Source organism: Antechinus flavipes, chromosome 4 (genome assembly GCF_016432865.1).
Source record: "Antechinus flavipes isolate AdamAnt ecotype Samford, QLD, Australia chromosome 4, AdamAnt_v2, whole genome shotgun sequence".
NCBI lineage: Eukaryota > Metazoa > Chordata > Mammalia > Dasyuromorphia > Dasyuridae > Antechinus > Antechinus flavipes.
The window spans coordinates 446,160,775-446,183,819 of record NC_067401.1 but is presented as its reverse complement, the minus strand read 5'-3'; the positions used below and the strand labels follow the sequence as shown (position 1 = coordinate 446,183,819).

The 23,045-nt window shown below is 33.7% G+C and overlaps 1 protein-coding gene across 1 annotated transcript in view; it reads right to left on the bottom strand.

Annotated features, from left to right (window-relative positions):
• The window catches only part of CLCA2 (chloride channel accessory 2), a 52,569-nt gene that overhangs the window by 11,187 nt on the left and 18,337 nt on the right, over positions 1-23,045 (bottom strand). Inside the window, exons 6-10 of the mRNA XM_051999260.1 lie at positions 11,979-12,206; positions 10,546-10,776; positions 7,642-7,819; positions 3,543-3,649; positions 2,299-2,523 (exon numbers count right to left, since the gene is read on the bottom strand). Of these exons, the coding sequence (XP_051855220.1) occupies positions 2,299-2,523; positions 3,543-3,649; positions 7,642-7,819; positions 10,546-10,776; positions 11,979-12,206 (969 nt within the window). The remainder of the gene's footprint in view (positions 1-2,298; positions 2,524-3,542; positions 3,650-7,641; positions 7,820-10,545; positions 10,777-11,978; positions 12,207-23,045) is intronic.

The following is a 23,045-nucleotide window of genomic DNA, read 5'->3' as shown; positions in this document are numbered from 1 at the left end:
CTGGAAAGGGCCTTAGCTAATTGAAAATTATGTTATCAAATTAAAGTAAATTAGAACCATAGCAAAGTAAGTCTTATAGGAAGACCTTTCTTTTATTTTTCATTCCATTTTTAATTCATTGTTTGGAATCCTCATAGGTTTACTTTTCTTCTTCTACAAAACTTACCCCATATCCAGTTGCCTCAGAATCTAATCAGCTTTGGGCATAATACAGCCATTGATATTTAACATGAAGATTGGGCTCACTGATTCACACTGGGAATTTGGGAGTTTATGATAAAAATCTCAAACTTCATACCAAGTGATTCAGCTCTGAACCAGTGACAAGAGATAAACTACTGAACCTTTTTTTTTTTTTTTAAACTGCTTTTCAAAACTAGCTGTTGTAGTTACATTTCCTCAACAGGCTTTTTACCGTTGTTATAAAAGATTTGTGTCCTAGACCAGTATGGCCAATCATTGTCTTGGAATAATAAACCCAGAAAATTTGACACCTGGGATAGATCTTTGAGATCTAATCCAATCTATCTGCCTATAAAAGGCAAAACGTTTTAGTCCATGGAGGTTGAGTGCCTTGCTTGAATCCCAAAGCTAATGCTTGATCCAGGATTACAACAAATTAAATCTGGATTTTAAGAATTCCACTTCTGGTTTATGCCCTTGCCTTCTGGCACTGCCATGCAGACATATTTTAAGAGGGAGACATCTGAGAAAAGTGCAAACTTCTGAGTGGTGGCCTTCAGGCATTTCAAAGTTACCCACAGCTTTCATGGTCTAGCTAGAGATTCTTAATCTGTGTGTATATATGTGTTTGTGTGTATGTGACAGTGTTTGCCAGTGTTCAATGAAACTCATGGACCTCTTCTCAGAAAAATGTTTTTTAACACAGAAAATAAAATACATATAATTTTAAAAATTGCTTATATTTAAATTGTTAATTATATATGTGTAGAAATACAGAATGCGTATATATAAATATATATAGCTATTTAAATATATTCTCCTGCAATTGTATACTGATGCATATGTAAACCATATATATACACATACATGTATGCATGTATGTATGCACAATATAATTATATACACAATACCATATCTGCACATATACATATATATATGCAAATCCAGAGCTCAAAATGTCCTGATGAACTCAGTCAAAAAGCTATACTGAAACTGGACCATTATCATATATCTAACTTTTGTCCACATGACTATATATAACATTGACTTAAAAAAATAAATAAAAATATTTTTAATTGAAGTTGTCATGACAACTACTCAAAATCTCCAATCTACATGTAAACAAAAGCTTTCAAAATATAGAAACTTAGAAGAGAGATTTAAAATAAAATGAGAATAGAGTAAAAGGCAAATCATTCCTATTGTCATGTCTTCCTGCACTGCACTGAGAATGGTTTTTTTAAGTGAGCTTGCTTACATATGGTCATAATCTAGTACTTTTGTTCAGCTAAAAAAAAGGTAGCACAAAAGACACAAAACAGCAAACATATAGGAATAAAAGTAAAGTAATTACTTGTTTTAATTGAAAAAGAGGACAACAAAATAGTAATGATGATAGTGATGATCCATATGCTTACAAAGCACTTTCTATACAATACAGTTAAGCAGAGAAAGTGACTATTTTCCCTCCTTTTTATGGAGAAAAAAAACTGAGACTCAGAGAGAGTAAATTACTTAAATAATATCACACAATTAAGTGGAGAAGGTATGACTCAAACATAATTTTCTGATTCACAGTCCAAATCCTTTTACTTAGGGAGCACTTTGTAATATTCATGAAATTGAATCATGTTTTAATCACACTATAGAAGTTTCTTTTCCAGTTAATAACATAAATAATTTTGAAATCTTTTTTAAAAATTAAATTGTATTTTTAAAAAAATTAATAAGCATATCTCCCCTATTTCCCTCCTACTTCTCCTCTCTCCACTGGAAAAAGAAAAACAGAAAAACAAAGTTCTATTAATGAATATGTCTAGTCAAACAAAACCAATTCCCACATTGGCTATATTCAAAAATAAAAGTCTCATTCTGCATTCTGAGTCTACCTCTCTGTTAGGAGATATCCTTAACATGCTCACATTGATCATGCGATCCACAGTATCAATTAGACCATTCAATCCAGTTCAGTTCAACAGGTATTTATTTATTACATAATACATATAAAATGTTGGATATATTTATGTCTAAGATAAAATGCCAGGTACTTTGATAAGTTCTGGAGCTACAAAGACAATGATTAGTAGCCAGACTCAGCCTAAGGGTAATATTTACCTTTGCCGAATCTGGAATCCAAAGGTAAGAGCTCTTCAACTCTGGATTGGTATTAAAATCCTTTGTGAAGTATTTTTTCCCACTTGGATCCTGGAGGACTATGTCAGGAGGTCCATGGGTCTCCCAGGTGACTAAAAACACAGTATCATTTCCCAGGCCTCCATCAATAGTCACTGTTCTATTAAAGTGCTGATGAATGTCAATAATTTCACCAGCACTGTCAAGCTATTAATGAAGAAAACACGGTGTTAATTAAAAATCAGTGACCCGGACATATTCTGTCATTTTTCCTTCTTGCCAGCATAGACAGTGAAAGTATGATGATAGAGACCAATTGATATTGGGAAGAAGATGAGTCCAACCTGATATATGTAAATAACACATAAGAAAAAGCTCGCTTTATTGTGCAGTATCAGAAGGTACTATTAATTTTCTGACTATTTACATTCATAAAGAACCACAATGAGGGGACTAGTCAATCACTCAGCATTCTGTTAAGCTCCTATTGTGTGTCAGGTGCTGTGCTAAGCAGTGGGGATAAAAGTTAGAAAGGCAAAAATAGTCCTGCTCTCAAAAATAATCAAGGTCAATCTTTTGATAACCCAGAAGAATTTAGGTAGGGGACAAGAAAGCTGTGGGGAGAGGGTTCATGAGATTCTCCTAGTGGCCCAGCTCCAGATGAAAGAGAAGTAGCAGTAACAACTGATCCGATGGGGATAATGGCCCATAGGATGCCTCAGAAAGGAAACATGCTCCTCCACCAACTACCATCCTGGTCCATGTGAAGCTGAACCCCAGGCAACTCATATACTCTCAGCTCCTAGCAATTGCATTTCTCTATTTCTTGACTCTGGAACAGTCCCTTCTCTAGGCTTGTTGAACTTTGATTTTTTTTTCTAAAACTAATCTCAAATGCTACCACTTTCAGGAAGTCTTTCTTAGTCACTCTGATTACAAATTTATTTCCACTCATACTTCACTCAGCCTTTTCTTTTGTGGTTCATTAATGCACTTGTTGGGTAATATTGTGCACTATGGCTTCTAAGTAATTTTATTAATTATAACTTTGTCAGTGTCTTATAAAATTCTTGGATGTTGTCTTCTTTAAACTTTGTAACTCCTTCAGCACCTACCACTAGCAAGAATTCAATAAATGTGTATTGATTACAGGCTATTGAAGATCATCAGTTAATGATGAGTTAGCTTCCAAAGAAGTGAACTTCTTGTGAGGAGGAAATACTGACCTGGACAGGTTGGCGAAAGATGTCTCCAGTACCTGATGAAATTCTGCTAAAAGCATCAATCAGGCCATTGGAACTTGCTTTGTCTGATGCAAAGAACTTTAATCCTCCTGAAACAGATGATTGCAATATTAATTCAAGAGCTTTATAAAATATTAGTATTTTATCTGTAACCTTTGATCATCAGAGAATGTGAGATTCCTTAAGGTCAAGGCCCATGTTTAATTTGCTTTGCCATGTTTAACTATTCTTGCATGCATGTGTATATATGTATATGAAGATGATAGCAAGCCCCTTCAATTGATTTTTTTTCTCCTTATAATTATGGAAAAATTCAAATGACTGGGGTCTATAATGACAAAAGCAAGTTAGAAGCAAATAAATTAATTATTAGATGTGATTGTGGTACAATCAATCAATTTGGACAATTCATCCCATACTCTTAGTCAAGTTTCACTTCTGATGAGGTGAAGGTGGATAGACAGAATTTGGACAGACACAGGTAAAAGTTAAATACCTGTCCTGAGACAAAATTGTCAAGGTTGCAAATCTTTGGTACCTCATCCCTTTTCTTCATCAATGCTGATAATTATCTTCCCACCTTTATCCAACCCAGAAATTTTGTGCCTTCTAAACTCCTTCTAACAAAGGTGGAGTCAATCTTATTTATTCAGCAAGTGTTTCCTCTAGTATGTCTGTACCTTTAAGGCATTTATCTCCTTGTTACCCATGTGTGTCTGTGTGTGTGTGTGTGTGTGTGTGTGTGTGTGTGTATATATGTATATATATGCATATGCATATGTTATATGTGTGTATATAAATCTGCACACAAGATACACATACGTATGTGTAAATATGTACACTATACATAAATACATATTCAAGTCACATACATACACACACACTCACATGAAATCTGTTAGAAAAATGTTCAAACTATGCAGGTGAGGAAGATACTGTAAAGGACCCACTTCCTTACCTTGAAAGTATATTTTATTTAAAGCTGTCCTGAAGATAAAATCCCTTTATCTACTGCAGAAAAGATAGGTTAGAAATAGAAATAAAGTTGTCAAACTTCCCCTATGGCTTAATGTGCTTTTAAATGCCCCTCCCCAATTTTTTCCTATTAATGAAAAATCTTTTATATATCTCTGAATAGAATGGTGAGATTGGGTTATGTATCTTCAACATCTAGAAGTCTGGGGTGAGCAGAGAAATGGAGGAATGTAACAGCTGTCTTTAAGGGATTACACTTACTATGCTCAGTCCTAGAAGGCAGAAGTAAGAGCAAAGAGCAGAAGCAGCAAGGAGATATATTGGAACTTGCTATCAGGAAAACCCTTAAAACTCCCAATTCCCTCCTAAGGATTAGATCAATGTGAAGTTTTGTCAACCTCAAAGAGCTATGGAAAGGGAAGCCATTAGTCTTTTCATGCCATGACTTTTTTCACATGTGAACATCAGTGTATATGGTAATAATGATAATGAAATACATAGCACACAAACCCTAACAACTGTATCCTAGAATCAAAGAACTGGAGGGCTGAAAGGGATCTCAGCAGCCATTTGGTCTAATTCATCCATGAAAGGAAGAACCATTATAACATACTTAACCAGTGGTGTCCAGCTTCTGCTTGAAGACCTCCATGGGAGGAGAACCCATCACCTCTTGCAGCAAACCATTCCATTTTTGGATTGCACTGAATTTTCGTAAGTTTTTCCTGACATCTAAGCTCAATTAGATTCTTCAAAGCTTCCAACCATTGTTTGGGGTTCTGCTTTCTGGGGACAACAGGAAAAATCTAATATCTCCTGTACATAACAGTCTTTCAAATACTAGATGAAAGCTATTCCCTATCCCTACCCCTCAGTCTTCAAGTCTCCTCTTCTCTAGAATAACTATGAAGAACTCCTTCAGTTGCTCCTCATATGTTACAGACTAAAGGCTCTTTATCATCCTTTCTCTGAGCACTTTGCAGTTTATCAATCATTCTGTCATTCAAAACTGAGTAAAATATACCAAATGAAGTTAGACAAAGGCAGAATAGAATGATGATAGTCTCCAATTGATAGTCTCAGCTTCTTTTAATGTAGCACAAGATCATATTAATTGTTTTTGGACATAAAGAGAAATTGTATTCTTTACTTATTTCAATCAATTGTGTGATGGTAAAGCTGTGTACTACTATGGAATATCATTGATTAAAAAACATTATTGAGAATGTTTTGCATGAATATGTGGATGAATCTCTTAAAAATTTATTGATAGGAAAGTAGATGAATAAATCAACAGTTGATGTTCTAAACATAGTGTTTTAGATTTTTTTTTTTACTACATCTTAATGATGTCACAATTGGGTTACCTTCCACAGGGAACTTCTCTAAGTTTCTAATCTAGTGACTTTTCCTAATTTTGTTAATGCCAGTTCTACATCTTAAGTACATCTGGCATTGTGATGTTCCAGTGTCTGGGTCCAAGTATGGTAAATCTAAAATGCTTAATGCTGAAAACAGTTAGTTATAAAATATTTGCAGATCTTTTCCATTTTCTTTTTTTTTTAATCTTCACTTCATCACTAAATGTCCTTACTATGGTTTTACTTATTTGGATCTTTTGCCCTGCTTTTTAAAAAATGACTTTAACCTTCCAATGATTTTTCTGTGTTTTTTCGAGGTTATACTGTTCACAATCTTTGATCATCCTTTCCCACAAGGTTTTACAGATGAATTTATATTCAGAATAAGTACTGTTTTTGGCTTGGCACATGGTAAATAAGTTGAGTGTTCATTATGTTAAATGCTTTAGGCTCTTGGTCTCCCTTTTATGGCCAACTGGTTAATAATATTTAAACTTTTACATAAAATTAGTATAATCAACTTGTTCTTTCTTCTATGCATTCACCTATTTTTCATCATCAATAACTTATTTGAGTATATCAATATTGATTTGTTTCAACTGTATGCTATATATTTTTTCTCATTTTTATTATTTTGTAATATTTGTACTAATTGTACTAAATTGTACTAAAAAATTGCTTTGTACTAATTTTTGTCTTCCACTGACAAGCTGGTAGTCTGCTGAACATAGACAATTTGTTAAGGAATGACTCTCTTGTCAGTAACAAGTAAGTTTCTGATTGTTAAAAATTATAATCACTTTCTTTTTATGTTTTTCAAGGCATAGCATGTCTAATAATTATTTTCTTGATCAAGATATTCTTAATGTAGAAGCCTAAGCCTTTTGTTTAATCTTTAAATAGCCATTGTCTTCTCTCACTTCATCTGGCTTTTTGATAAAATCACCTTCCCTTTTCATCCCCTGCCACAGAGATTGGTGTATGAGCTGAAATTATTTTTATGATAATCTTTTTTGCAGTACTAATCATGAACAGCATAATATAAAATGACAAATTCTCCCATACAATAATGTTGTTGATTTTTTTGTGAGTATGCAGTAAAATAATATAAAAATAACTCAAACTTCTTCCTTTGTCTCTTCACAGTGTAACGAACTATCATTTCATTAACTACAATTTCCTTTTTTCTTATTGTTTTATTTACAATGATAATGTAAGAATTAATGTTCTCCTCCCCAGTAGAAAGTTTACTTGTTCATTGGACATTGGTCTCATACTTCTAAAACCAAATCAATTAAAGCTTAAAGACGTTTTAAAAATACAAGAAATATAGTAAAACAACAACTACAAACTTTTGTCATGTTGCTTCTCTTTTTGAAGAAGTATAATGGATTCCCATAAAATTGGGAGTCATTTTGCATTCTGCTTTGTTTCATAGATTACCAAGGGCGAAAATGAATTACAGGTGGCTAGCCTCCTTGTTCTTATCTTGGCTGGTTCTCAGAAAGTAGACTTGGTCTATTGCTGGGACTACACTCAAATGCTTTCCAGCATCATAAAACTTGCAAGGAAGTGTTTGCATTCTGTTGTTACAGCTTCAAAGAACCAGAGAGAAAGCAGAACTCTTATAACTACACCATGATAAAAAAGGCAGCAGAATAAGACTTTATGTAGAGTTTCCACATTATCTGTATAATTTAAAGGGAGAACTTCTCAAAGAAGAAAACAATCGTCAAAACACATACCTGTCAGTATGGATAATTCTTCAAGATTTTTATCTACAAATGGACCCAGAGCAATAGTATGAATAGTTGAACCACTGTTGATCATAGTAGACAAACAATTACTGATATCCCCATCTCCTCCACTGGTTGCTAATATTATCGTAGATCCAAATGCATTTCTATGCACACTTTCAAGCACCTGGAAATAGATTATCCATTATTAGATTCTAATTAAATTATTATAGGGCAATTAAGTGGTGAAGTGGATAAAGTCCCAGTTCTGAAATTGGGAAAATTCATTTTGGACATTATTGGACAAGACTGAAACGATTAAAGAGCAAATTAAAAAACACATGCACATAGATACATATATGTATACATACATATATAATATATACATAATAAATGTATACATGTATGTATATATTATATGAAACTCGCTGACATAAAAATATAAGCATGTATGTGTGTGTGCATGTGTGTGTGTGTGTAGATATACATATATTATATAGGGGTATGTAAGAGTAAAGATGTGACCTCAAGTTTCACAAAGAACACCAACCACCTTGAATAAGGTAATAATAATAACAAGGTAAGCAGCAATAATAATTGCTGATAATAAATAACAATAAAATAATTTAAATCAAATAAATAAATAAAATTTTAAATAAATAATAAAATTAATAATAAATAGTAATAAAAGCAAAAAAATAATAATAAGGTAAGCAGCAAAAAAAGCTCCAAATATCTTATAGGAGTACTTACATGTGATCTGGCACTATGCTTCCTTTTTTCCTGTTTCTCTTTAATATCTGACCTGACTTAGGGATGGGTAGGGAGATCCATTACAACATTCTGTCTTCCTGCCACTAAGGATTGGGGCTCATTCCATTAAGCAACCCAACCAAACTAAGTGAACAGATACTAATCAATGTATTATGAAACCAAGTGAACATGGGCCTTCTATAATATCTCATTATTCCCTCAGAAGGTCTGTGTCCCTACAATTGACATATCAGGAGAGAGCAGATTATCCCCATTACATTTGGCCTTACAATTGGTGTAGTTGGCAGTATAGTGTGAGCCCCCCCCACACACAAATCTTGTGTCCTCACACACACATATACCTCTTACATACCCACACATAGACACACACACATTCATTGTGAATGTAAAAACTGCTTTTCAAATTATGAAAAATCATCATCTACCTATCCTGTGAACAAGGTTCTTGACTTAATTTTTCTGACTTGAGTCAGATACAAGTCAAATCAAGAGGCATTTATATTAGTATGTTCCACTATGGCACTATGTTCAGTATTGAGGAAGCAAAGAAGGTGAAAAATAACCCTTTCTCTCAAGGAGTGTATAGACTAAACCCCAGCTTCTTAAACTGTTGGTCACAACCCTATATGGAGTCTGACAACTGAATGTGGGGATTGAAAAATTATAATTTATTATCAGTAAATGTTTGATTTGTATACCTATTTTATATATTTATATAATTGAAGTCACATAAAAATTTCCCTGGCAAAAAGGGATCATAAATGGAAAAAGTTTAAGAAGTCTTGGTCTTAACTTCTTGGTCTAAACAGCTAGGTATATGCAAGATGCAGGATAAATTGGAGACAATTGTGCTGGTCTTCATGCCCAGCTTTCTGGATAAGCTATGGATAGTTATTCTGGCCCATGATGGCCTTCTTGGATCCTCATCTCTAGAGTTCCGTGCTTGGCCAGTAAGAGCTTAAAAAGCAGAAGGTGTAGAGATATCAAGGACCCAGCTATTCGACTCATAAACCATTTTTGTTTCCAGATCTCTACCTTGAAACCATTTCCCAAATTTTGATTTGATCCATCCTTTGCCCCAAACTGTTGACTGATTTTACTTTGTAGGGGATCCATGAACTTGGAAAAAAGCCCTTATACTTTCATTTTTGTTAATCTCTAATCTGAATTTTAACTTTTCCTTTAATTATGAATGTTGGCAACAAAATCTTAATTTTGTTTTCTTAGTTTTCAGTAGACTACCAAAGGGATTCATGATAAAAAAAGGGGGACCGAGAGCCCTACTCTAGACTATCCCAGAAGCCTGACTATGTTCTCCAGAGTCACACTTAGTCCCACTGATCTTGCTTAGGGATCATCCCAAGTAACAACAATAAAGGTGATAATGATAATAACTGACACCTTACATTTGGCAAATCATTTTATAACCATTGCCTCATAACTACTGGTAGATATACCAGCTGGTATAATTCCCATTTTAAAGATGAGGAAATTGAGGTTCAGAGGGATTAAGTTACCTATAGCCATTTAGCTATGGATAGGAGATGTGATATGAACTCATGTCTTCCTGTTTCCACATTTAAATACTCATACAATTCAGCAGTAGGAATGCCTAATGATGTAATGGGGAAGAGGAAGGGAACAAGCATTTACTAAGTGCCTACTATGTATTGGGTGCTGTGCTAAATGCTTTCAGAGATGATTTCATTTTATCCATACAACAATTGTGGGTGATAGGTACTGTTATGAACTCCATTTTAGTTGAGAATACTGACACAGGCAGAAATTAAGTGACTTAACCAGTGTCATCCAGCTAGTGAGAGTCTGAAGCTGTAGTTGACATAAGGGTTCCCTAATTTCAGGCCCAGTATCCTTTGGGCCATCTAGTTACCTGAGTGAGAACAATAGTGGATGATACTTTACTATGAAATAAAGCCCTCTGGCTTGGAGAACTGCATTTTTTTCAGCTACTCAACAGAACACAAGAAATATTAGGTTGTAGATCTAGGAAACTTTTTGTGTGTATCATGTATTGCCTGTTTATCAGGAGCATCCTCAGGACATCCGAGACTTTAAGGAGAGAGTAGGATATGGTCATGTAGATACAGGAGATAAAGTGAATGGGATGACTTTTGTTACCTGAAGCCCCGTCCGTAGGCCTGAACATATATTGGCACCTGCATCAGCTATCACAGTGGTAGGAAGAGCTGATGATAGTTGCTTTCGGTCTCTGGGATTCTTTATCTGGCGTGGCAGAGTTCTGACCAATCCTTTGCTGCTGAAGCTTACAATGCCCACATATGTATGAATTTCAACCACCTGCAGCAGGTAAAATTCAGCAGCTTGGTGCAGTCGGAGGAGTCTGTCAGCCTGTGTAACAAACCCCCCCCCCAAAAAAATTATGAAAATATTGATCAGATTACTCAATGATGAGATACCTGAAATACAGGCTGTCCCCAAAGTCTTAGTGCAATTTTAAGTTTTAATATGAAGTGCCACACATTGGGAATATTAGTGATACACACACAGTATCCTATGGTAAGATGCATCAGAAATACTTTGTGAGAACTCAAGCCTAAGTATCATTCCTGAATTCTGGGAAATCACAAATAATTTCATGAACATATGGAGGTGACATTTGAACTTTAAAGGACAGATGTAATTTCAACAAGTGGTGAGAAGTGAGGTCCTTCTAGGATAAAGAAATAGCATGAAAAAAGGGGAGGAGGATAAGTAAGAATTTACTAAGACCTACTATGTGCCAGACACTGTGCTAAGCACTTTACAAAGATTACCTCATTTGATTCTATACAACTCTGGGAAGTAGGTATTGTGATGATCCCCATTTTACTCTGGAGGAAACTGAGGCAGATGGATGCTAAATGATTTGCCCAGTGTCACATGGCTAATAAGTATCTGAGACCAGATTTGAACTATAGTTTTAAATGATTTCAGACCTAACCCTCTATCCACTATGCTTTCTAGCTGCCTAGGAGGGCTTCCTCAAGTACAATCTAAGCTCTTAGAGGAAAGGAACGGTTTCACTTTTTCTATATGTATCTCCAGCATGTTTGTCTGACACATAAAAAGTAACTATCAAATGCCTGTTGACTAACTGATCAACTAACCCAGTAAGCACTTAATAAATTCTTGCTGGATAGAACAGAATGAGAAAAGGCAGAAATATTAACTTCTTGTACCCTAGCATGAAAAATTGTACTCCAATCTAATAATGAAGTTCTTTGTTCCTTTCTACTCAATTTTAATTTAAATAAATTTTAACATTTTCATATTATTCTTCTCTCCTAGAATGACCTCACTTCTCACTGTTAGTGAAATTTTATCTTTAGCTTTAAAGGCTTAAATGTGATCTCCATGTATTCATGAAACCATTGGTGATTTCCTCCAATCAAGCAATAAAATTTATTCTTGAGTTCTCACAAAGTATTTCATTCCTTTCTAATGCAATTTAGTATATGGTACTTTGTATTCCTAATTTCCCCAGTGTGTAGAACTTTATTTTAAAACTTAAGTTGTTGGAGAGCAGATAAAAGAGTTTTCAGGCATTTTACCTCAACCATCTTTCCAGAAACATCCAGAACTAAGCAGATGATTCTGTGCCCAGTCTGGAGCAAGGAAAATGTGGGTGGAGGTGGAAGGGCAGCAGCATCCAAGGGGGGGCTCTTTCTCAAGTCAACAGAGTCCATGATTACATCCCAAGTGCTCCTCAGGCTGCACATTTGGTTCTGAAGGTTGGGTGCTTCTTGGTTGTGAGTGCTGGCATTACAAAATTCAACCACCTAAGAAATAAAAAGAAGATAATATTGCAAAGAGAAATAATGGCAAGATCTTGGCAGTCCAAATGGCCAAGTGGTTCTTTTTCTTAAGCTTCTGCAGCCCCCTAAACTCCCCCAATAGAAATGATTGCGTTGTAACATAGACTAACCAAAGCTAGATCACATGAACAAAGAAACACATGTGAAAACCTCATAAAATAACATTAGACAATTTAAATATTTTGAGCTTAGAGAATATTTAGGGAATTAAATAGTGTTCTTACTCCTGAACTACTCTATGAATGGGGAGAAAAGTGACCACAAGCAATCTTGCAGCTGTATGCCATAGAGTTCAGCTGTGGGGGTCTCTGGACATTCCCTCTGTGGACTCAGAGGGAACCTTGCTTTTCTCACTGTGCAGGAGGAAAAGGATACTGATGGCAGCTAACCACTTGAAGGAAAGGGAGAACTGGTGGAAAGGAGGGGGTCTAAAGATGTGGGAAGAATAGAATGGAGCATAAAGCTTCGAGCTAAAGAGTTAAAAAAAGAGTTTTTGCTCAAAGGAAAAGGAAAATGGGAACACAATGGGTCAGTATTCTTTCCACTGTGGTCAGAGACCCAGGCCAAGCTCCAATTCCTTCAATATACAAATACTGACCCCTAGCCTTAGTGGAAAAAAAAGAAAAAGAATAAAAATAAGTTTTAGACCAATGCCTGAAAATAAATGAGAATAAATCATTAGTAAAAATGATATATATATAATAGTAAAATTAGAAATACCCAAACTACATAGGACATATGAAGAAAAATGCTATCTGCACTTAAAGAAAGAACTGATAAGTCGATATATATTCCATCTCTAGGGTGAGGAAAGGAAGAAAAAGGGGGAAAGAAATTTATAAGACAACTTTATTATATATTTAACATAAAAATAGTAAATATATTTAAAAGTTGAGATAAATATATATTTTCTAAATAATCTATATTTAAAAGGAATAGCAAGTTGAAAATGATAGATTTTCAATTTCATGTACAATCATTTAAATAATATATGATGTTATGGAAATACTTGTCTTATTCCATAAATTTAAAATAAAATAAATTTTTAAATTTTTAAAAAGGAAATAAATGAGATAGGATGTGGGATCAAAAGGATATGGGCAAATGCTTAAATTTAAAACCAAACCAAAACAAAACAAAACAAAAAAAAACCCAGTGCACAAATAGAGAGAATTAGTAAAAGTTTAAAGAGAATACAGAACAACATAAACAACTGTAATCCTATGGAGGAAAATGAATGTAAATTCTCCAACCAAAAAAGATAATTCCTCTAATTCTCCAGAAATCATAGATAAGCAGTAAGAAACTCCAAAAGAAGAGAAATAAGACAATAGAAAAATATATTAGAAATTAAATTAAGTTGAAAATCAGAGGGCTCAATAAAAAGAAACAATAGCAGATTTCAGATATTGAACAACACAATATACATTCTCTCTGAAGCAGCGACTTTATAAGATAAAACTGACAATTTTGGATGACAGAAATGCAGAAGGAGAAGGAAATTTAACATATGATAAAGAAAAGACAATGACATTAAATAAACACAGAAATTCTACTGAAGTCTAAGCAATTAATCTTGCAGCCAGGATGTACAGAAATAACGTAAGTATCATAGGTCTTCCAGAAAAGCATGATGTAACTCCATCCTCCAAATTGAGTGCCACATTGCAGGTTTTCTAGACAAAAACACTGTCTAGGGCTTTTGAATTTTGACAAAAAAACACTGATCGTATGAATTCAAGGACTGTTAGCAGGGGAAAATATGTTTTGGTTATATTTCACAGTTTTAATAGCAAAGATAAATGATAAATTTAAATAACAAATAGCAAATTAGTCAGAAGAAAGAATCTGAACTATAAAGACATGCCTATTTGAACAGCCTTGAATTACTTCACAGTCAGGAGAAAGTGAAGAGAAGACTAGAATATTATGTTCTAAAAAGCAAAAGAGCTTTAGCTACACAGTCAAGTAATAGCTTATCCTACAAAGCTGAACCTAATCACCAAGGAAAAAAATTGGACTATCAATAAATGAGAGGCATTTGGGATATTAGCAACAAATGAACAAATAAAAACAAAAAAAAATTGACTTGCAAACATCCTATAAAATGTAAACAAAAGAAAGTTCAAATAATTATTACTGATTATAAATTATTACTGATTATTATCTAATTATTGAAAAAAGGCTAAGTAACCAATCTAATTCTTTTATGTTTCTAAGCATTGTTTAAAAGAAATAAGCAAATTAAGGAGTAAAAGAAGGGGGAAAGATGAATTGATGAAGGTCAAGGACCTAAGAAATTAAAAATGTAAGGGTACTGTAAACAGTGAAAAGAAGGGAAGGAGGAAAAATTAAATGAATATTTCACAAATTGAATCTCATTATTTCCTTTTATTAAAAAGTCAGAAAACGGGAGAGAGGAGGTAAAAGGTAAAAAGAGATCTGATGGTAAAGCTTTATCAATTTCATATGAGAAGAGGGCTTATAGGAAAAGTAGGAGAAAAACAATGGATAGGGAAGAAAAGATGAAGTGAGGTTAGTTCTCAGAACAAAGAAGGGAAGTACGTCACTAAAGAATTATGGAGAGTGAGGAATATATCTGTGGTAAAAAGTGAGAACCTTTTGATGGGTTTTGTTAATGGCAAAATTCACATATTATGATAATAACCTTTCTAAGGAAGGTTTTTCTCCGGGATTGTTATCTTGTTCAGGAAATGATGTATATGAGTCTTCAAGATCAATCAATACCCAGGATATTGGAGAAACAGAATCAAAGATAAAACTAATTAGTGGGAGAGTAAATAATATAAGGTTTAGCAGAAGAGCTATGTCCATGATCAAAGGACATTTCTTTAATCTTAGTTTCTTTTGCAAATTGCAATTTCTAAGCATGAATAACTAGAAAAATATAGATAGTAGAGTGAGATCTCCAAATGCAATCGCATAGAAATGCAACAGAAGATGGGATTCAAATTTGGTCCTTCTGAAGCTCTTCTATCATGAAAGGCTTTCCTTCTAAGGTGGTCTTTCCACTACTCAGTAAATATCTTGTATGTATTTATTTACATTATCATTTCTCCCATTTCTGTGAAAACTCCTAGAATAAAGGTTATTTTTTCCTCCTTTTTAAACTCAGTGCTTATGCCAGTAAATGATACCATGTAGCCATTTAATAATTACTAATACTGACTGATTAGAGATATTAAAAGAATAAAGAAGAAACAAATAAGGATATATAATCTAAGAACTGGAAAATAGAAATCAGAAATATAATATAATAGAAATATAATAATAAATATAATAGAAAATAGAAATAGAAATCAGAATTGACTGAGAATAGAAGAAATGTAATCAGGAGGACAAAGCAAAGGAAAATTTCTTGGAAAAAGACACAGGAAAAGAATGTTACTTGAAAAAAAAGATTGGGAAAGATGGGAAGGAGAGAAGAATTTGAACCATATTCCAAAGTAGATGGGAAAAGAGAAAGATAAAAAAGGTCAAGGAAAAAAAAATAGCTAGATAGGTATATACATATTACAAAAGTCAGTACAAAGAACTTATGTTAAAGTGTAAGTAGAGCTTGTGGGAATGGATGACCTTCAAAGTGGTATATGTAAAACTACTCTGAGAGACAATTATTGACTTTAAAAACAAGGTGGAGGAAGGATGTAGAAAGCAATACAAAAGAAACAAATGGTAGGAAATACAAAGCTTAAAATGTATAACTTTATTGTGAATGGATTAAACAATCTAATAACATCAAAACTGACAAAATGGATAGAAAACAAAGCACATCGATTGTATAGCACATACCAAAGAACAAAAATGAAAAATTGGAACAAAATTGATTATTAGCTAGATGATTCTAAAAAGCAGGCATTAAAATTGTGCTATTATACTTAGCATAAATACAATTCACCCTGTCAAGACAGATAAACAGAACAAGCACATATTATATATGTTAAAGGAACTTTAAACAATTAAACCATATCAATACTAAAGGCATATTCACCAGATGGCATAGCATCTAAATTCATGAAGAAAAAATTAATTAATTTATATAAGGATATTTAGACCATAATATAATTGTAGACTTTTATGTTCCTCTTTAAGAGAGGAAAATAAAAAACTAAAATTGTTGAAGTTAGACCAGAAAGACCTACACCATTTACTGAATGTGAATGTTAAAAATATACATATTTCTCAACATGATCCTTACAAAAATAGATTGTGTGAGGGCACAGAGAATTTATAAACAAACAAAAAGACAAAAATACTAAACGCATTCTTTATAGATCAAAATGCTATAAAAATAGTAGTACAGAGAATAACAAGAAAAAATATAGAGCTAAAAAGAATCAACAATGATGTTGTGAATAATTAATAGATCAAAGACCATATCATAGAAGTTATTAATAATAAAAAAATGATAACATGCAATCACATGTCAATATTTCTGCATACAGTTCAATAATCCTTAGGAAAAATATAACATCTCTGAAAGCAAAAATTAACAAGATAGAAAAAAAGAGAAGAATAATGAACAGGGCCTAAAGTTTAAAGAACTAGGAATAAACAAGTAAACAAATACTAATTAAGCACAATAAAGGGAATTTTGATGGAAGAGAAACAGACACAATGTTGCTGTGTAATTGTAACAACCAAGATTGGTTCTGGAGAAAAGTTGAGATACTATGCCTCTTTCCTTTCACAGCAGAAAAGAAGTACAGTGAGTAGGGAATATTTAATTAATCTTGCCATTAGTTTTGCTGAACTGCTTTTTTCTATTTATTTTTAATCTTTATTATAATAGGTAGTTTCCTGGGTAGAAGAAGGAAAAATGGATGTGATCCCAAAATAAAAGAAATCAACAAAAATAAATCTTTAAAAAATTTTTAAAAATATTTAAATTTTTCCCACTTACATACAAAACAATTTTTTAAGATTTGTTTTTAAAATTTTGAGCTCTAGATTCTCCCTGCTTCCTCTCCATCCCTCCCTTCCCATTGAAAAGGACCATGTGAAGTTGTGCAAAACATTTCCATAATTAAATGGCACTTAGCAAAAGAAAACATAGATTACCCCTCCACCCCAAGAAAAACCCTCAAGAAAAATAAAATAAAATAAGAATGCATCAGTTGTATTCAGACACAATCAGTTCTTTCTCAAATATGGATAACATTTTTTCATTATAAGCCCTTCAAAGGAGTCTTGCTGAGACTAGCAAAATCATTCAGAGCTGATCATCCCACAACTTTGCTGTTACTTTGGACAACAGTACATTTCACTTTGCTTGAGCTCATGGAGGACTTTTCATTGCTCATTATAGAATTCTTATTATAGAATTATAGAATAATAAGATTTCTTCATAATCACATAGCACAATTTATTCAGCTATTCCCCAATTGATGGGCATCCCCTCGATTGCCAATTCTTTGCTTTGAGAAAAGAGCTAATACATATATTTTGTTCTTTATTTTTAAAAATCTTTTTTGGGATTCATGCCAATAGTAGTACTGTTAGATAAAAGGATTGCATGCATGATTTATATTCCTTTAGGCAGAGATCATATATATATTTTATTATTTATGAATTGGGGAATGGCTCTTTTTTAAAAAATAATTTTGACTCAATTTTCTATATATTTAAGAAATGAGTCCTTCATCAGAAAAAATTGCTTCAAAATTCTTTTCATCATTACCGTTGCTATTTCTAACCATTTGTTTCATTCTATTCTTTCTTTCCCTTCACTATATCCTTCTCAAGAGTGTTTTGCTTCTGATCAGCCCTTCTCCAATGTGCTCTCTCTTCTATCACACTTTCTTCTTCTCTTATCCCTTTCCCCTACTACTTTCCTGCAAGGTAAGATAAATTTCTATACCCATATTGAGTGTATATGTTATTTCCTTTTTGAGCCAATTCTGATGGAGAATAAGATTCACTCACTCCCTCCTTTCCTTACATTGTAAAAACTTTTCCTTGCCTCTTTTATTGCAGATAATTTATATCACTTTCCCCTTTCTCTTCTAGTACATTTCTTTCTTACTCCTTGATTTTATTTTATTTCTCAGATATTATCCCTTCATATTCAACTCATTCCTGTGCCCTCTGTCTATATACACTTCTTCTAAATGTCCTAATAATGAGTTATAAATATCATTCACCTAGGTAGGAACGTAAACAGATAAATCTTGTCAAGCTCCTTATGATTTTCCTTCCCTGATCACCTCCTTATGTTTCTCCTGAGTCTAATACTTGAAAATAAAATTTTCTATTCAGCTCTGGTCTTTTCATTATGAATGCTTAAAATCCTCTATTTCATTGAATATCTACCTTTTTCGTGAAGGCTTATACTCAATATTAGTGGATAAGTGATTCTTAGTTATAAACCTAGCTCCATCAGTCTCTGGAATATTATATTCCATGGCCTCCTATTTCTTAACATAGAAGCTGCTAAATCTTTGTATTATCCTGACTATGGCTCCATTATACTTTTTTTTTTTGGATGCTTGCAATATTTTCTACTTGACCTGGGAGTTCTGGAAGTTGGCCATAATATTCCTGGGAGTTTTCATCTTAGGATTTATTTTAGATGACAATGGATATTTTCAATTTCTAATTTACTCTTTAGTTCTAGAATATTAGACCAGTTTTCTTTGATAATTTCTTGAAAAATGATGTCCAGGCTCTTTTCATGATCATGGCTTTCAGTTAGACTAATAATTTTATAATTATCTTTCCTGGATCTATTTTCCAAATTGTTGTTTTTTTCAATAAGATATTTCACATTTAAATTTTTTTCATTCTTTTGGATGTTTTATTTTTATTATATCTTGATTTCTCATAAAGTCAATTAACTTCCATTTGCTCAATTCTAATTTTTAAGGAATTATTTTTCTCAGTGGATTTTTGTACCTTCTTTCCTGCTTGACCAATTTATAAGCATTCTCTTCATAAATTTTTGTATTTTCTTTTACCTAACTCTCATTTCTCTTTCCAATTCTTCCTCTATCTATCTTACTTGATTTTCAGTATCCCTTTTTAGCTTTTCCATAGACTAAGAACAATTCTTATTTTTTCTTGGAGGCTTTGGATGTAATAGTTTTGATTTTACTATCATCTACTGAATGTGTATATTGGTCTTCCTTGTCACTATAGTAGCTTTCTATGGTCAGAATCTTTTTCTGTTATTTATTCACTTCCCCAACCTATTATTTGGATTTTAATTCTTTGTTAATGTAGGTCTCTGTTCCCAGAATGGATAGTACATGTCTCAAGCTTCAGGGACAGCAGTTTGTGCAGCTGTTTTCAGAGCTCCTTCTAAGGCCAGCATTGTGAAGTAGCACTGCCATTCAGATCTGAATATGGACAAGACAAAAGAGTTCTGCCACAGTGTCAGTAAAGAGGCCCTTCTGCAATCTCCCTCTGACTAGTTGTCCATCTCCCCTTACTTGTGAGCTGAGCTCTCTGGAAGTCTCCACTGTCTCTGCTGTGGTCACTACGGCTAGGAGCTCTGCTGCAGCTATTGTTGATTGAGTGGCTCCCAAAGATTGATCTTATGCTGGAGCTTCTCTTACACCCTAGAGCACTAAACCTTTCTTGCTGAGTTATCCTTGACTTCTGTGGGCTGAGGGGGCTGGAGATTGCTGCCACTTCTTATTTCTTACACCTGGGGTTGTGCTGGTGTGGCCTTTGCTTACATTATACTTCATATCCACCCCATGCAATAGATCCCTCATGCAGACCTTCCAAGTTGCCTTTGGCTGAAAAATTGTTCCATTCTGCTTTTTGTCAGTTCTGACATGCTACAATTTGTTTAGAGTCATTATTTAAAGGTATTTGGATGGGTCTGGGGGAAAACTTGGGTGAGTCCCTACCTTCACTTTGCCATCCTGGCTCTATCTCCCCAAATAATATAAATCTTAAGGAAAAAAAGTCAATTTTCTTATACTAACACCACTGGATAAGAAGGGAAAGGAAATTGGTAAGTTGGAAGACCAAATTATTTCCTAAGTTATGAATAAATCTTATTTTTACAAAAATCAAAAAACCCCAATACTCTAGCACTTCAGGGATCACAGTATGGGATACAAGGGAAGCTCAGTACTTAAATTTATTTCTTTTCATTCCCTATTTGCATGGAAATTGACAGATAGCTGTATTATACATCAAAGTTATAAAAACAAATTGATGGTGTTATCACCTTCTTGTTATCATCCCATTAGCAAACGATAAGGTAATATCCCCATAACCAAACATTTCCATAGAAAGTGTTATCTTGCTGAACCTATTTCCTGAACACACATAAATGACAGCATGTTTTAAAAATTGCTCTACCTCAAATATTATCATTATCCAACAAAGGAGAAGGATAGCAGAAAAACCCTAAGTTGCTGTTTGCTGATCTTTTTATCATAAGGAAGTCAGGGGTTAGAGTAGTATTCATAATTATGTTATTGATCTAATGACATAAACCAATCTCAGAACCCTGAGTGTAGGCATGGGGTAAGTACACAACATAGGGATTTCCTGTTGACAGATGACACTTGAGAATCAAAAAGATCTGCTAACAGATTTGTTAGCTCAAACTCTTTCTAAAGATGAGGAAATTGAGACTGCAACAAATTGAGTGGTTTGTCTGAAGGATCCTGGACAAATCTAATTTTACAGATGCACAAACTGAGGCTAAGACAAATTAAGTGATTCCTCTAAAGCATTATGATCAATGAGGCTTGCAGGTGACAGTATCAGAATTTGAAATGAAGTTCTCTGAAATGTTTGAAGTTCTCCCCAAATCTTTTCATTTAATTCACCTTTCACCATATCCCCATTGGAAAGATAAAGCAATGCAATTGCAGAATATCTGGGACTTTCCCATAGGTAATAAATAACAGAGTGGGGAAAAAACCTGCATTAATAAACCTCCCTTCAGTGATATTCTTGCCATTAAACCCTACTGAGTCATAGTTAATTGAGACTTCCCAAGTCCAGAGACAATTAAAGTTTTCTGACTAGCATCAAAGAATCCTCCAAAGATTCTCAAAGTAACTCAGATATGGTGTCTTCCAAGGTAGAACAATGGAAAGAGGGTTGTAAATTGTTGTGCCTATATTTTATTATTGGGCTAATAATAAGGCACCATAAAAGACATCTAATCCAACCAAAACCTGAAAATGATTCTCTTCTATCAGATCCCAAACAAGTGGTCCTCCAATCTCTGGGAACCTCCAGCAAAAGAAAGCTCACTACCTTTTGAGGCAGCCCATTCTACTTTATCCATATTTTGACTTGTAGGTTAGTTTTGTGGAAAAAAAACACAAAAAAAAAAAAAAAACCTATGGTTTTCATATTAATCAACATGATAAGTTTAATGAATACATTAATAATTTAGATTGTTCAGAGCTACCATTTTCCCAGCAGATTCTGACTTGGGAGTCAGAGTCTTACAATACAGCTTGAAATGATCAATCAATTCTTGACAATGCTCTCCTGTGTAGGGTAAGTGAAGTGAATCAAAGATTACACAACCTGTTCCTGTCACAGAACACTGGTCCTGTCCTGTATCAATTAATGACCCTACATGTTCAGATTTGAAACAATTACTTAAGAATTGTGCCCACAGGACTTGAGAGCATCCATATGTCCTCCACTCATGGGCTTGTCGTGGGAAACCACCGAGGTCCTGAAAATGATTGTATTGTAATCTACCTTCTCTCTTCTTTCCCTCTTATGATTTATACATTAATCTCTGCCTTTACTTCAGCATGAAAGGTCTCCTTCCCAAGAGATCTTCTGGCTTGAAAACTCTATCCTTTACTCTGAAAGTGATTTATTAAACCACTACTTGTTCTCTAAAAAATCTGTCTTTGAGCCTGCTTTATGTGGCTCCAGCTATTCACAGTTTAGACAACAATACAGTAAAATTATATTAACTTTTTTTCCCCTGACATCTTTCCTTCTTACAATGTCTATCTACTTCAAAATTTTAGTTTTATTTATCAAAGAGTTCTCCAAGTAAAGTATATGGAACAAGGTGATATTGGAATCTTGTCTATGGAAGCCAAGTTAAGGAAAATAATCCTTAAGAATATTATTCTCTTGCACAAGGTTTTGTAAGGATGAATGTTGAATATCTAACATATCTAGGACTGCTTGCCATCTAGGGGAGGGGGTGGAGGGAGGGAGGGAGGGGAAAAATCGGAACAGAAACGAGTGCAAGGGATAATGTTGTAAAAAAAATTACCCTGGCATGGATTCTGTCAATATAAAGTTATTATTAAATAAAATAAAATAAAATATTTTAAAAAAGGATGAATGTTGAAAACAATCTTTGTATATGTTTTGAAAATAAAAAGTTTTATCAAAAAATAAAGTTAAAAAAATTTTTGTAAAGCTTTTTATTTTCAAAACATATGCATGGATAATTTGACCCTTGCATAACCTTGTGTTTCAGATTTTCTCCTTGAAAAAAATTATAAAAAACCCAATAATATTCTTAGAGACAGAAAATAAAGTAGAGAGGATTTTATTTTTATAGATCATGAGGTTCCCCATATTCTTTCCTGGGTATTAATTCCTTCCTAAAGGACTCCAATGACTTGTTTTTCAGTAACAGTAATTGATGTAAACTGTGTCTCCTTTAATCTTGTGGGGGTGGGGGGGAAGGGTCAGAAAGGAATCTTTGGGAGAAAGGTGATCTGGGGTCTCAAAAGTTCCTGGCTTCTTGGAAGCACACCCTTACACCCATCAGAGAAACTCCCAGATAAGTAATCTCATTCAATTGGAAATCTTGGCCTGGGGCAT